The sequence below is a fragment of the Haliaeetus albicilla genome, chromosome 19 (assembly GCF_947461875.1).
Source record: "Haliaeetus albicilla chromosome 19, bHalAlb1.1, whole genome shotgun sequence".
NCBI classification, from domain to species: Eukaryota; Metazoa; Chordata; class Aves; order Accipitriformes; family Accipitridae; genus Haliaeetus; species Haliaeetus albicilla.
Genome location: NC_091501.1, coordinates 25,589,436 through 25,605,466, shown reverse-complemented (window position 1 = coordinate 25,605,466; position 16,031 = coordinate 25,589,436). Strand labels below are relative to the sequence as shown.

Here is a 16,031-nt window from a genome sequence, read left to right as displayed (position 1 = left end):
AGGACTTCAGGAATTGGTCTGCAGTGTTCAGGGACTTTTCTGACTGTTGCTGGGGCAGGGGGTCTTAGACATAGCTGAGTAATTTTGTGTTAGAGAGTTACTTCATTTACTAACCTGTATCTGCAAAGAAAAGGGTTCAGCTATAGCGTGAGAAAGAATATGTTCTTCATGTTGAATTGTGTAGAGTGTGGCCTTTCCTCCCTCCTTTCCCACTTGCACAGACTTCAGATTTTGTGGGGTTTTTGTACTGGTGACTTCATTTGCCATCATTCATCAGTGAGCTGTCTCAGCCCAGCAAGCTAATTTAGAGTCCTGCTTGTGCATCTGATCAGCAAATGCAAACCATGTGTAATGTCAGCAGGTCAGGGGAGGTGATGGAACATGGAATTTTCACCTCAGTTCCAGAAAGGGCCATAGTTGCTTCCAGGAAGCTGAGCTTGGCACTGGGTGTGGGGAATTGAAAAGATTTATTTCCCTGTATGGGAGCTTAGAGCTTGATCATTCTAATCAAGCATTTTCCAATCAATATGTTTCTTATGGGCTTTCCAAAGGCTGCATTAGAAAACCAATTTTATTTATTTTATGACCCTGAAGCCCTAAGGGATTCAGGTGTGTCAACTTCCCAGGGTCTCTGTACAGACAGTGAGAAGGGCTGTGTCGCAGGGCACCACGCTAGCACAGTCAGTGTGGCAGAAATCCGGCCCAGTGCTTCACTGGGTTTGTTTCTATAGATGTCTGCGTGCACAGAGGCCCCAGAGCAGACACGGTGCATGGAGCATTACCCGCACTTGTGCTCTGCCTCTAATACCCTGTTCAACAGGACAGCGGGAGACATGAGCCTGTGCCTTTTATTTCAGATTACTACTGAAAAAGCTGTTTTGCCCTCTGTTCCCAGCAATGTAGGAAGCTTCCCAAAGCCTTGTCATTTTGATTACTGGCAGTTTCAGACCTTTTTAAAGGACACACAAGCCTCACTGGGGTCTCTCTTCCTGCCCATCACATGACTCCTCTGTTCCCTAGCCAATGGTTTTTTTCCTTAACAAGACCTGTAAAGGTCCATTTTCCTCTGCTGCCATCCATTTCTCTTGTACCAGTTTGTACTTACCTCCCAAATAATTGTCTCTGAGGATTAGCCAGGATTAACCTTTTCCTCCTTTTCTACCTTTGCTTATCTCTGGGCCTTGAAACTGCAGAGCCAGCTCTCTACTATAGGATGAGGCAATCCCTGCAGGCCAGCAGCAATGAACAGCCACTGCTTCTCCACTACCTGGCTCACGTGGCACCTGCTGGAAAGAGCAAGTGGTCGTGCACATCACCACACACCAGACCTCTGTCCCCTACTTGTAACAGCAAGTGCACAGACCGCCAGCGATACAGGGTTTATCCTGTGGTAGGGCTGCATCTTCCACACGTGTGCCAACCCAAGAGCAGTCCCAGAAGGCACTTATTTAGGCTGTCCATCTGCATGGGGTTAGCTAAGTACGCCACAGCTCTCTGTCACCCATTCCCCTCCCGATAGAAAGGCTTCCTGAGAAAGCAAGGTCCTTAATCTTCCTGCCTTTACCTTCCGTAGCAGAGGTAGTCGTGAAGAGCTGCTGAGCGCCCTGTGGGTGGGAGCCTGCCAGCACTGGTAGCTATAGGGAAGGCATTTGTGGCAAGAGATCGGTGTGGCAGCTCCAGCAGAGATAGCATAAAATTTCTGCCTCAGGACCACCTCAGCACCCAGATTGGGCTTTAATTTGAAACCCCTTCAGCATGATTGGCATGCTGCTGTTGAGCTCAGTGCTGCAGCCCTTCTCGGGGAGCAGCATGTCGTGGTTTGTGCTGTCAGGTTCAAGCATGATACCAGAACAGGGCCCCTGGTCTGCAGCAACAATCAATGCCTTTGAACAGGGAACCAGAAAGCAGCAGAGACAGCACCGCGGGAGTATTGAACCATAGTCATTTGAAGCAGCTGTGCAGCATTTTGTACTTTCGAAGCATTTCAGATGTTAACTGGCCAAGCGCCATGACACCTCTTTGCATTTTGGTAGTCTGGATCTCCAAACAAAGAAGTGAGACAGGAGGGGACTTTTTAAAAGTTGCTCTGGCAGAGCCTGGGAGAACGATTTGAATCTAATCCTATGTCTTTCCTCCAGACCGTGTTGCCTTTATACAGAAATGAAGAGAAAAACACAACCTCATGCCCCCCTCCTGCTTGACATACACCATCATATTCAGAACCACACATTATGCTTTATGGGTAACATGGAAGAATTTTGTTAATTAGTAACAAAAAAGGGAGCTTCAGTTCCTAAAGAGCTAGTTGGTAGCAGACACTCCAGTCTTCTGAACTTCTCCAGCATTGTTTTCCCACTAAAGGCTCAAGTACTGTCCTATAGTCAGAGCTGGCCTGCCTGATGCTGCCAGTGATGATGCATCTGTCCCTGGGCGTTTGGAAACTAGCTGCTGATTTGCGTGCGCTGGCCCCTTTGCTGTTTGCCCAACTGCGCTAAGTAGTTTTCAGCGTGGGAGTGAGAACAATTCTGTCTGCCCTGCAGAAAGCAGGCATAAATGAGAGGTCTGTCTTTACCCCCTTCTCGCCTCATCATCCTGACTGCTAGGCAGCCAGGCGTAAGGATGGAGTGCCCGGCCAAAGTGGAACAAAAAGTTAGACGAAACTTACTGTGAATGCTGTTTCCGTCCTGCATGCTGTCGTGTGGCTGCGTCCTCATATCGAAACGAAAACGGAACAGCAGCTCTCGGTGGCACTGTATATCACACTTTGCATTGGATTTGTGTCTTCAGGTTGTTCCAAAATGAGTCAAGGTGAAAACAGCCTATGGTACATTATACTTCACATTTTAGATATATGTTACATACACTGTACATAGCAACTCATACTGTAAAACACATACCCTGTCTTCCAAAGCAAAGAAGGAGATGCTGAATATGAGTGCTTTGCAAGATTCAAGGTTGGATACATCTCTTCAAAAAGCAAAGTTGTAACCCCACCAGAAGTTTGTGGTCAGATGTAAATATTTCTGGTGGTGTAGTTTTATGTGCAGAAGGTTATACTAGGTGAGCAGAGCACTCTGTTTTTCTAACCTCAAAGCATGACCATGCTTAAGTTTCCTGATGGGCTTACTGTCAAAAAGAGTGAACTTTTTAGAGACCATCAGCTTAAACTCCTCTTCAACAGACCAGTACATTCTGCTGCGTCTGTGTGTGCGCACATGTGTGTATATGTGTAAGTAAGTGCCTGAACATACATAAACAATTTTACTTGAAGAAGAGATGTAAATTACCCCATCGTCCCTTCTTCATTGTACTTGGTTTTGCTGCACAAGAATAGAAAGGAACAGAGAGTGGATTTCTTCTGCAGTCCAGATGGTTATCAGCATGTGCCCTAGAGCATGAGAACTGAACACTCTCACCATTTATAAGGCAGCTAGTGTAACAGGTGTTAGAAGCAGGACTTCAGGTGAGGAATAAGCAACAGAAGGAGATAATCTATTAAGACACCAGTGCACTAGCCTGTGGCATTAGAAAGGTGAGCACAAATTTTGCTCCCTGTTTAATGCATATGAAGCTGTTGGATTATAAACGTTGGTCTATAAATTATTGTATTTTACTCTGCTGGAGGTGGTGCTTGGAAGCTGACAGAAGGCAGACTAGAGAATACGCTGGATCTCGCAGAGCCAGACTCTGGTGGTTTACATGGCTTTGTCTTTGCTTTCAGCTATTGAGTTCAAGAAGTTTTTGTTGTTGTTTATCTTTACACTACGCAGATAGGGAGACCAAAGTTGGGAATGCTTGCCAGATTTCAGCCAGCAGAGCAATGGCAGAGATGAGAGCAGAGCCAAGTCCAACTCCTGGGTCAAAATTCACCCTCTGAAGTCTGTGGCCGCTCTGGCCACTGAGAGAGCAGACTGGGAGAAAGGCAGCATCCCCTGTGTTTGATCCACACCTACTGAAAGCAGCAAAGCCTTCCCACTGATTTCAACAGTCAGTTCAGCAGGCAAAACTTTGTCCTCATTTTGTAACACAGCACTCATTTTCCTCACTTTATTCTGCTTGGTAAATATCTTTGTTAGTTGAAGACAACGCTGTTAGCTTTCACAGAGAATAAAACTGGAGAGATAAAAAGAGCCCATTTTCCTCCACCGTGGGCATGACAATAAAAGAGAAGATGGAGAGGGGAAAAAAAGAAACAGCATCCAAAAAAAGAAAAATTGTATAAGCAGGATTAGTTTTTCTTTCATGGAGAGTATAGGAAAGCATTTTCAGGACCTACTGATAGCTATGTATGCTGTGCTGTAAAATCCCTTCAGCTGCAAAGCCAACCCTCTCATGCCCTTGTTTTCACAAAACCAACTGCTTCTTTTTAAGAAAGGGCAAAGAAGGTGGGATACAAGTTTAGTAAATGCTGTACTGCACATGAAAGAATTATTTTTTGAACGACTGCTTCTGAACCACTTTCAGAAACACTGGTCTGCACCCTCAGAAAAGCCTCCTGTGACTGGACTGGTTCAGCCTCACAAAGCAAATGGGCATGCAGTGGAGGCAGGCAACTAAAGAGGGGTTTTTTGGAGAAGCTAACTTCCCAGGAAAGTGGCAGGACAGGAAGGGAAGGAAATGAGAGAAGAGGCAATCCATCTACGGAAAAGCAGTTAACTTATTTTATGGCACTTTATATCTTCCAAACACAATGTGAGTATTTAATTATGGTATCACCCCATGGGTGGAGAGAAGTGGCATGTCCACCTGCTTACTTTAGCAATAGCCAAACTGAATTAGAAAGGCTGTTTGCTGATTCTCAGTAACTAGAAGCCAAGTGGTCCTAGGTCATACTACTTTGGGGCTTTTCTCACAAGCTTCGGAGATGCTGCTGAAACCCAGCAGAGAACTGATTTGCAGTGTGAAGCGTTGGGCCCATTTCAGAGTTGCCAGCACAGCACATGTGGCTTGTCCCAGTCTGTGCAGCTTATTTGGCTGTTCTGGGTCTAGCGTGGATCAATCTAAACCTCTCTTTAGATATGGTACTTTTGTATTAGTTGAATGGAAGGCAAAAATACACTGCCACCAGCACATGGGAAACATTGATCTATGTTTGTACAGGGAGTGATTTATTTATTACACGGTTATCTATAAGGGAGCGTGCCCCTCATGTGAAGTTATCATATAGCTCTGTCCATGTTGGTCTGATTTTCCCAGTGATGTTTTGTTTTGTTTCATGCCTCATCTTGTGAAGTGCATATCAGGAGTCCAGTTAGCTTTCCACATGACAGTGCTCCTTTGGGCAATTTATTACTTGTATGGCATGGCAAAAGGGGAGGCAAAAGAAACCACACATGAGCATTTCAAGCACTCCTCAGATGGTCTTTTAAACACTTTCATATGTTGTGGTCTGGCTGCATCACATCTGACTTCTTTCTCTTTTAGCTGCAGTCAATGTGCATGCTGCCCAGAAGCAGCCTGGGGTCTGGAGTGTTTTCTGCAGGAATAGCCCCGTATTCAGCAAAATATGAACCTCACTCTGGCATCTTAGATGGCAGTCACCATGTCTCTGAGCAGATCTACACCTCACCCCAGTCCCTTCAAAAAGAAAGGTCCTACAGAAAACTCTGACCCCAGTAATCAGACCCTAATTCAATATGGGAAAGAGAATTTAAGTCCTTCATAAATAAATAAATGTTACTTCTTGTTTCTGTGTGGCACATAATACTGTGCTACAGGGGCAGTTGAAAGCCAATGGAAATTCTTGCTGCTGTCACGCAGACATCCCTTCCTTAGGTCAGCTCTGACCCATTCTCAGGCTCGATCTCAATTCCTTTTCCGACTGAGATTCAGTTCTGTATGCAGCTGTGGCTCTGGGACTTTCCAAAGCTGCTGTCTGGGAATCTGGCATAGCAGCAGAATGCAGTTCACTGCACGTGACCTCTTGCTAAAACAGAAAAAAGGGTTGCCTATCTGTTAAAGAAGTAAAAACCAAAAAAAACCAGAGTGGTACAACTCTCCCAGGTTTCTTTTAGTGCTTGGTAGAAGGAGGGTAATCAGATCTCGGAGAATGGTGTGCCAGGAAGGAAATTTCTTCCCATGCGTAGCATACAATCAGCCAGGTGCAATATGAGGAAGGGAGGTTCGTCTTCCTCTGAAGCATAAGGTATTAGCCCCTGCCAGAGGCTGTGTACCAGAGATCTGATCAGATACAGCAAATTTTATGTTCCTATGCACAGTGTGAAGCTTTCATTTCTACGCAACACATTGTAGCAAGTCAAAGAATGAGTCACCTCGCAAGGGGGAAAAGGAAAGAAAGCTTTTATCTCCCAGTGGATTGGAGATAATCTCTCTACCTGTGTATAAACAGCTCTTCACCATGCTGCCTTTTCGCCAGGGGAAGGAAGCTGTTTTAAATTTGTCTGTAAAACAGATACTGAATTGTCACACCTCCCAAGCCTCTCTGCCTGGGCCCAATAAAGGTAGCAGGCAAAAGGTCTTTGACTTTCATGGTAACTTGATTGGGCCCCTGTGAGTAAACACAGTAGTCTAGGCTGTATATGCTGTATGAGCTGGCTGGGAGAAAGGGATTGCCAGATTCTCCTTGGAGGCCTGGAAAATCTGTGCCCAAACCGAACATATCTGCTATTGTACTATAAAATGGCATACCACTCTTATGTGGACAGAGTTACATTGGTAATGTTTTATCGCTATACAGGAAACACAAGCTAAAGCAGTGCTAAAGGTGCCACAGCCTCAGTGCTTATTTTCCTCTCCAGTGTGGGAATGGCATCTGCTAGTGTAACGGCATCTGCAGGAGTGGTGGGCCAGTCTGAATACACCTTTCTCAACCATACCCACACTGATAACCACTTACAGACACACTGCTGTGGAGGCTGTATTAAGCAGCCCCTCTTTACAGACCCCAGCCACCTAGAGGGAAGTATAGCCATAGCCCTCCTGCATCTGACTACTTTTCATTATTCTTGATCGGTGATCACTTTACAAGGGGCATGAAGAGAGACCACGCCTCTCTTCTATGAAAGGATATGCACCGAAGATGGATGGGGCCAAGGACTTTGCCTCATGCCTACTCTGCACCTCAGAAGGAGCAGCTGGAGGAAAATCCCATTTCCCAGTGGAAACCTGGAATGAAATAATGGCCTAGAAGCTTTTTTCAGTATGCTGAGGCAGTTCTTGTTTCTCAACATGTCACAGATAAACCAAGGTGCCTAAACTAATGAAGTATTTCACAGTCCAGTGCTTAGAGTAATTCTGCGTCAACGTGACATTCCTCTACTACACCTTCCCCTGAGACTTTGCACATGATGGTTTGGGGAGAAAGGGGGATTCACTGATGTTTGCCTATATTCTCATGCCTTGTCTCAATTTGGTAACACAGTCGTGGTCTCTTCCTGCCACAGGTTTGCAGCCAGTTTACTGGAGCAGGGATGATGTGGCACAGTGGCTCAAGTGGGCGGAGAAGGAGTTTTCCTTGAGGCCGATTGAGAGCAACACTTTTGAGATGAACGGCAAGGCTCTGCTGCTCCTGACCAAAGAGGACTTTCGATACAGGTCTCCTCATTCAGGTGAGGATTATTGAAAAGAGAGAGGAAGCTGCAATGAAATCTGGAGAGGGTCAGAGGAGGAAACGGTCACATTTGTTGGGGTGGAGTGGACAAAGGGAGGAGAGGGAGGACAGAGGCATTTGTATGAGACAAGGACAAAAAGGACAAGGGGGGAATGAAATCCTGATGCACCTGAGTTGTGGGAAGATTTGAATGCGAATCCAAACCCAAACATCCAACCTGTTTCTAGTTAAAACTCCCTGCAGGACTCCCAGAAAGCAAGCTTCTCTGGCAGCACTTTGTGACTTCCAGCTCTTCCCTGTAAAGGCTTATCTTTTCAGAGACCCAACTACAGCAGCAAGTTAATCAAGTGCTCCAGCCTCTTAAAGAAGCCCATATTAGCATTTTGCCTCACAGTGGGCTTGGCTGATGTGCGGCTAAAAGTGACTGCAAAACTCCTCCCTAGGGGGACCTTTCCTCTATTTAACAGCCCCTGTGGGCTTTGCTTTACTTTACCATACTCTCTCACGTGCTGGAGTCCAGCCCAAGGCACAGCACAGACAGGTGTGTGAATCAGTCTGCCTATTGCTCAAATTATGTCTTCATTTATTCACAAAGAAGATTTAGAAATGTGTATGTTGCCTGCCTGTATTTATATCCCCTGCGGTCTGTGCTCCAGTTTTACAGTCAGAGCAAGCCTCTGCCCTCCTTTGTCAGGGATGTTTAACTAAATATGAGTTGTGAGCTTTTCTTTTGTGACCATACAAGGTACTCCTGTTAAATAGAAAGGCTCGTAATTCAGTCACCATAGGCGATCAAAGAGTTTGGACCAAGCGGTGACAGAATTGCTGTGAGGAGGCTTCCAGTGCAAGGCTCACTAGGTGCAGAAGTACAGCTAGTGCTGCTTGGATCCAGCAGATAAGCAAGCCATGGCACTAATTCTGCATCAAACTGCTTGGCAACTCCCTTGAATGCACCCCCAACAACCATCCTCCTGCAGAATCTGCCTCACAAACTGTGGCTTATGTTTAGTGTATAGGAAGTTTTTTAAGCATGTGCTTCAAATCCAGAACTAATTTTGTATGGAAGGAGATGCCAAACATCAATGTCTATTGCCAGTGTAATACAGTAGTGAAAACTGATGCCTAGAAATGTCTTTTTTAAAATTCTGGTACACCACTTTGAATAATTTCATTAAAAAATTATCCCTGCATAAGGCAAAAGGAGTATTGAAAGTGGGGATGTGGGCAAGGACTGTAAGGGACACCTTTATGTATCTTGTCTGCAACTCCCCTTATCATCCCAATGCCTTGCTGTCTACAGGTTATGCCCCTGCTCTTCCCCTTGTGTGGGCACTTGAAATGAGTAGGATTTAAATGTTTGTAGGCTGGAAATAGAGCATTCCCAGAGAAGAGCCTCTGGCTTGCAAATCCTCACTCTGTGCAGAAGGTTAAGCTCTTATTTGCCTAAATTTGGAATGCAATAACCAAACTAAAGGCCTCCTCCCTCGCTTTTTCTCTCCTCCTTCTCTCCAGGTATTCCCCACTGATAATAAAACTTTTAGAGGATATCTGAGTCAGTCCCTAAAAATTTAGATGACTGTAGGTAGAGGGACATTACCTCAACATTTCCAAGAAATTAACTATACGTGAAATTTAAGAACTATGAAATAATGTTTGCCATGGAGGCATTAAGTTTTTCAAGAGTGTAGCTACATAAAAGCTGTATCCTTTCCCCTCATGGTTAAAGAGAAGAACCGCATCCACTCCCCCCAGTGGTCCTAGCAATAAAGTGGGCTCACAGCCCCACAGCTATTCTCCTGTTTAGAGCTGGACAGGGAAGGGAGGCAGTGGAGGATGGAGAGAGTGAAAAATGCTTTTCATCTTAGTAGCATTACTGCATCTGGGTGGTGCAGAAGTGTAACTGTTTTGTTAGGTGAAAAAAAGACAGCCAGCTTTATGGACATGTTCACTAGTCTGTCAGGCCAAGTCAAAAGAGGTACAAATTTGCTACCTTATGCTTGGAGTGTTACAGCACTAGTTATGATTATGCCACTATTGCATTCAAAGATGCAAATTATGTGGTAAAATCACTTTTTAGCCTTTCATGTACTAAACATGGAAAAGGTAACTGGATTCTCAAGGCTTTGTTTTTAATTAGATTTTCAGGTATTCCAATCACCTTTTAAAAATGCCCTAAAGTCACTGCTGAGACAGTAAAAACAGCCCAGATGCTAAAAATAAAGGAAGCTGAACTATGGAAAGCAGGATGGCTTTAACTGTTTTATGCTAAGACACTAAACTTGCCCACTAATAGAGCATTGGCAGCTTATAGAGACAAGGGACAAATGGTGCACAGTTTACAATCTCATAGAAACAACTACTAAAAAAACCCCACACACCTGAGAAAGCTCTCCCAGAAAACCCAAGGTGTCCTAAGTGAAACTTTACTAAGTTCCTTTTCAGATAATATGTTATTGCTGCAACCTGTTCCTCTGTAATATGAGCAGTGACAAACAGAAGAGAGCAAGCAGAATTAAAAGTCCAGAGACTTCCTACCCTGTGTTGTACATTTTCACTTTGAAATGTGCAACATTATATCAGATAAAATGCAAGTACCTAAGTGTTTCATGTAGGTGTTGTTGGAGGAAGGGCATCAGTACAAGATGTAATACGTAAAAAGACACAAAATAAGCAGTTAGTCCATTGGTCTCCTAGATATTGTGGTGATAAGTTCCACTGAGGGAATGGTGGGGGGAGTGAGGAACAGCCTGCCTGCACCCCAAAAAGAAACAAGCATCTGGATCAATTCACAGAAGAACACGTCAGCTTGGTGCAGTGCAATTCGCTGCAGACGTTTCTGTGGAAGAGTGATACAATAGTAACTAACAGACTGTATTCACCCATACAGAGCACCCAAGTCCGCTGCATTTTGTTCCTTAGTCTGCATCATATCTGTGGTCTAATATTCCCTGTTGCAGTGAGCTCCATACAGATTCTAGTAGCTAGAAAAAACTAGCTTTGTGATCCCATTTGGGCTTTTCAGGAGTCCAACCTATGACACCAAGAGTGACATACGGAAGCTCCTAAGGTACCTATAGCACTCGAGTGTCTCCAGGAGTTGTCACCACAGCAAGGGTGTTCAGGGTAGTTAAATCTCTCAATTATTTTTAAGTCTTTGAGTCTCTCCCAAAGTAACTTCTCAAAGTGAGAGTTCTTTCTCCTGTGGATTTCGTAGAATGGAATGTCTTAGTAGCATGCTGCCTCTGGCCTTGAGACACCAGTGTTGCATGCAGAGGCTTTACAGCATCGTCTGTCTCCTCCCCCCATAAAGCCTAAGTTGTTCAGTAATTAAAGAAGAGCACCATCTTTGCTGCCAGCAACTCACTGCAGAAATCATAGGCTCTACATTTAAAAATTCTGCGTCCTAAGGTGTCTATCTAAAACACTGAGACTGTGATGAGAGAAGGTGGGACACTGAACTAACTACTGCTTGTAAAGGTTTGGAGCTCTTGGATGGGCAGTCATGTAGCCTGAAAAAAATTCTGTATTGGGGTAATAAAAGCCACATCTTGTCATTCTCCCATATTTCCACAGTCATACACAGAGGCGTGATATGCAGCTTTTCTTTTTCTTTTTTTCCGTTCAGGGAAGAACCTTGGAAAACAGTGAAATGTAGGATTTCACTGCAGGCATTTTTGGGTCGGAAAATAGCACCCAGGAGCCATGAGTTCATGCATCAGATGGCTAAATGTGTCTTCTAAGCAGTATGTAGGTTTTCATTTCCTTTTTCCTGCTGTTTGTCTTTTAGGTGATGTTTTGTATGAACTCCTTCAGCATATCCTGAAGCAAAGGAAAGCTCGTATGCTCTTCACACCTTTCTTCCACCCTGGGAACTCTATCCATGCTCAGCCAGAGGTCATATTGCACCAGAATCATGATGAAGGTAACTCTGTCTCATTCTTATGAGAGCTGCCATTATAGAGGCAAGTAGGGTAAGGCTGTAAGGAATTATGTCATTTTCTTGCTCCAAAGTTACTTAAATAAAGCTACTCTCCTCCCTTTGTCTCCACAGCTTTAGAACAATCAACTGGTCTAGGGAGTCAACTGTCCATTCTCCATTTATCTTCTATTATTTTGTCCTGTTTCCAAAGCCTGCTTAAAAGCTACGCCAGTTGCAGATTAAAAAAATACCAGAAAGCTTTATTGACCCCATTGATGCATTTTTCCTCACTCCCAATTAGGTAGACAAAGATGATTCGTGGACTTCTAGTATCCTGGTGATGCAACTAGATGCAATTGTTTGCAGAGCAAGGGAGAAGGCAGCCTCAGAGAGGAACATCTTAACTCAAAGTCACTTCAACTGACAATCTGTCATCGCATCATGCCAGAGTTCCTAGCACTAAGCCCATCTTGTTGCTCAGCTTTTGAGCTGATTGAGCAATTCATGTTGAAAGAAGTTTTTTTCTGCAGGTTTTCTCTCATTTTTACTTTCAGAATTACTTGCTTAGGTTATTAGTTAGCCTTCTAGTAGCGTCCACATATACCATGCCTGTCAGAGGTGGTAAAGAAAGAATATATATGTTTGTGGAATTGCAGATTTGGGCTTCTTCTTCTCATTATTAGTACAGATCAAAATGTAAGTGTGCTTCCTTCAATGGAAGATTGAGGATTTATTTTCTTTAAAAATATACACACTGAAGTACTTATTGGTTTTCTCCAATAACAGAAAAATATAAAGCCTAAGCCTTTTAAAAGGTCCTTGCCATGAAAGCATCAGGCAGAATTCACTTTTTCATTAAAAAAAAAAAAAAATCTAGGAAAAAGTAGTGTTACTCCTTTTTAAAGTAAACAGGAGAAGAGAACAGAAGTGAGTTAGGATATTGCCCTAGTCTCTGCTAACTGGAGAAGAGATGCACGAATTATTTCAAGATTCAATGTGGGATTGCAAGAGAAGATTCAGGTGTACTGTCAGACCTGTACAAGTTGCCCATGGTCAGCCTGAGCAAGCCAGAATCAAATGACACCAGCAAAACTCTTAAGACTAAGCCAAGAGCAGGACAGCAGCAGATGGGATAAGGATGCTCCAAAGTGTTTCCACACAGTTACGTAAATATTTTAGATTAGAAGAGGGTGCTGCAGGTCAGGCTGAGGTGGAATTGACAGAGTTGTGCTAGACACAGTTACCTAGTGTATTGATAGGCACTTTGAAGAGACCATTATAAAAATCTCAGTTTTTTCCTGAAGCTTGGCATTCACCCACAAGTGTTCCCTTTCTAAATTTCAAAGAGAAATACTAGGTGCCCTCTTAGACACCCCCTACATTAAAGATATGGAGCAACTTTCACTCTAGAGAGAATTTCACAGGGATGTTGAGTTGGCCTTTCATGTGTGTCACTTAAAACGTAAGTCCTTTGCAATCTAGTCCAACTTCTGTCAGAGCACAGGATGATTAAGAAACAACTCTTGATTTCTTCCTCACAATACTCTGGCTGCTGATAGTATCACTGTATTTGCTTAGAGAACTCTCTGCTATTACTTAAAACTTTTCTTTATAATGACAAAAATTAGTTCTTGTTTTGCTGTGAGAGGGACTTCAAAACAAGTAAAAGAAACTACAGCTTGCCTGCCACAAGAGTGAGCAATCAGAAAATCTTTATGCCAAGAATTTATAGGCAGGTGAATTTATTTATTTATGTATTTTGACATTCCTTCTTTCTTCTTCCTGTCACTTGGGAGAAACTAGCACAATTAAGTTTACCATTTTCCCTGAGCAGAATGCACCTTAGTAAAAAAAGGAGAAGGAAAGTGAGAAGTAGAACTTAACCCTGCCTAACTCACAAGCTGTAACAAAGGGGTCAAGTGTTACTTTGGCACAATTTTGAGTGGTTAAACTTCATAGGTGATGGATCTTTTTTAGAATCCCTTCTTACTCCAGTGATCTTTTTCCATTTTCTTCTACTGACTCTTTTGCCCATTTCCTAATAGGTTATATACTTATGATCCTGTTTCTAAGTGCTTTCATTTTAAGTTCGTTAATCCAGAATCAGATGAGACCAACATTTACATCCGGTGGCTTTTTACTAGCTTAAGTGAAGTGGGTTTGACTGTTCAAAATCAGTTGACAGTGGTTCAGGATATCTCCAAGATGCATTGACATTGGCTTGGAATCTGCCCTGTGGCCATCAGTCTCGGTCCCTCTAGAGGGATGAGCAAGGGAGAGTGAATTACCTACGTCTCCAGTGGTCCTTCTGACTCAGCACCGAGTCATTTGATGGGATGCCATACAGGAAGCTTACACTGTCATTCCCTGCACTTCTTTTATGGGTAAGCAAGGAGTGCCAATCTTTGGGGTTGTCACACCAGCAATTGCTCACTCCCAGAGTGAGTGCAGCCCCACCCATCCCTAAATGGATCACATAGGTCAGCAGTTTTCCTGGGAGCTGAATTCCCTTTCAAAGCTTTCCCTTCAAGAAAAGGGTGTTGGTCACTCAGAATGAAGAGCCAGGCTGATGAGTGAATCTGTATGTTCCTGCAGGAAACAGTACACCATATGTGCTCAACTTACAGTCATCAGATGTGCCAAGGAATGAATGTGATGAGAACTTTATTCTGTTCAGGGTCATTCGTGGCGGTGGAACTGCCTGGAGCTGAGTTTGAATTGGTTTATGGTAAACAGCAACTTCGGCCATGAGGGGATTCTTAAGTATTGAAAGAGAAAGATCTTGCAAGAAAGTGAACACTACCGTGTATCCATATGCGTTTTTTCCTCTTGCTGCTTTTTAAAGAGTTCCTTGGTCCCTACCTTCTCTTCACCCCGTCCTGGTTCAGGATCACCATGGTTTGGGAGCAGACAGATAGGTCTGCTTCTGTTTGGAGCTTGTCAGAGCCAAATAATATTCGCAGAGAGCTTGGTGGAAAGCACAGCAAGGCATTCCTTTCTGCTTTCAAGATAGCTGCTCCCCTCAGCCAAGGCACTTTAAATAAGTAGGACAAACAATACAATATTCTGGTCTGTATTTACAGGCCAAGAATGAGCACAGTGCATTTGAATGTACACTGATGGGGGTGGATAGTCTGTAGAAGATAGGATGCTGAGTAAAATTGGGGGATTGGTTTTCTTTCTATTGTGGCAAAGAAAAGAGACTTTAAGAAAAGACAGCCACAGAGGTAGGTACAGTTGTAAATTAATTCTTCTTTGATCTTCACATCATTTGGGCCATCCCATATTAGCTGGCCACATTGTATTTAAAGCTGTTTGGATTTAAACAAGAACAATATATAGTTCTGGAGTTTCATGTCCTCCAGGTGTTTCATTGTGAGTACCTTAAATAGCTCTACGAATGCATTTTTCTTGTCTGGGACCACAAGTGTGTGAAATAAGTGTTGTGGAGCCATGTAGTTTCTGCCTAAAATTTCAGGTTTTCCTGTAGACTTTAGCCCATTGAGTAGGCAAAAGGGTTGGTGCTATGTCACTGCCTGGCACTACATTTTCTCAGGACTAGAGTTTTCCTGTTCAGGCCTTTTCCCTGGGTAAGTGCTGATCCTTTTCCTGATGCCTGCCTGTGTTCCAGGGTAGTGGGAGCCCCTGGGTCTTCACCTCAGCAGGGTCTTCAGCAAGTATCACTGCCTTGACAAGAGAGCAAGAGAATCATTAAAAAGGATCAGAGCAAATGGAGTGAACAAACAGGCAGCCACAAATAGGCAGCTACTTGTTTCAGTTGTTGACGTGTACCCAGCAGTTTCCTTCTCTTATCATCCAAGGCTTTCAACAAACGGCACTGAAATTTGATCTTTGTTTTTCAGATAAAAACCTGTTAGTCCCTGTGCTCTGGTGGTATTTTCCTCTTTGTCAGTAATTTCCCAAGTCAAAATTCATGGCCTTAGCTAAGCTGAAAGTTTGCACTGGTTATGTCAAGCATTTCATTTTGTGAGAGGATTGTTAGTACGTAAAGACACTGACCTAGAGTGGTGATTTATCTCCCCCCTACTGTTAAGGATCGCAGCTGGGGAAGTATGCTCATCCAAAAATGATGCTAGAAGTCCTTCTGCTGAAGAAATATAAGTGCTTATATGGGACAACCCATCAGTAGACAACACAGACTAAACAAAACAAGGTGAAAATATCCTTATGAAGATGTTACATGCTCTTAAAATCAAGGCAGGGATAAAATTTAGCTAGTGTTTCACAAAGAGCTTCCTACCAATGAGTTTTTTTAGATAACCCAGTCCATATTTCAGACTAAGATATTCTCTACCTTGACCCAAGCCTCTACCATCTAAAACTTACTACCCAATATTTTCCCTTTTTATCTCTGCCCTCTACCTTACAGTGCTCATCATGGTACAATAACAGGAACCACATGTAGAGACATGAACGGCAGGAGATAAGTTTCAAAGCATTTGCACAGAAACACATTTAGTACAGCTGAATCAGATCTTACTTTCTTCATGTGTGTTCCAGTCAGCTTCTCAAAATGGGATT

The 16,031-nt window shown here is 43.5% G+C and overlaps 1 protein-coding gene across 4 annotated transcripts in view; it reads left to right on the top strand.

Annotated features, from left to right (window-relative positions):
• Positions 1-16,031, top strand: part of ETV6 (ETS variant transcription factor 6) — a 140,302-nt gene that overhangs the window by 97,226 nt on the left and 27,045 nt on the right. For all 4 annotated transcript variants that reach the window (XM_069806884.1, XM_069806883.1, XM_069806882.1 and 1 more), the window contains 2 exons: positions 7,404-7,568; positions 11,358-11,492. In XM_069806884.1, the coding sequence (XP_069662985.1) occupies positions 7,505-7,568; positions 11,358-11,492 (199 nt within the window). In that variant the 5' untranslated portion in view covers positions 7,404-7,504. The remainder of the gene's footprint in view (positions 1-7,403; positions 7,569-11,357; positions 11,493-16,031) is intronic.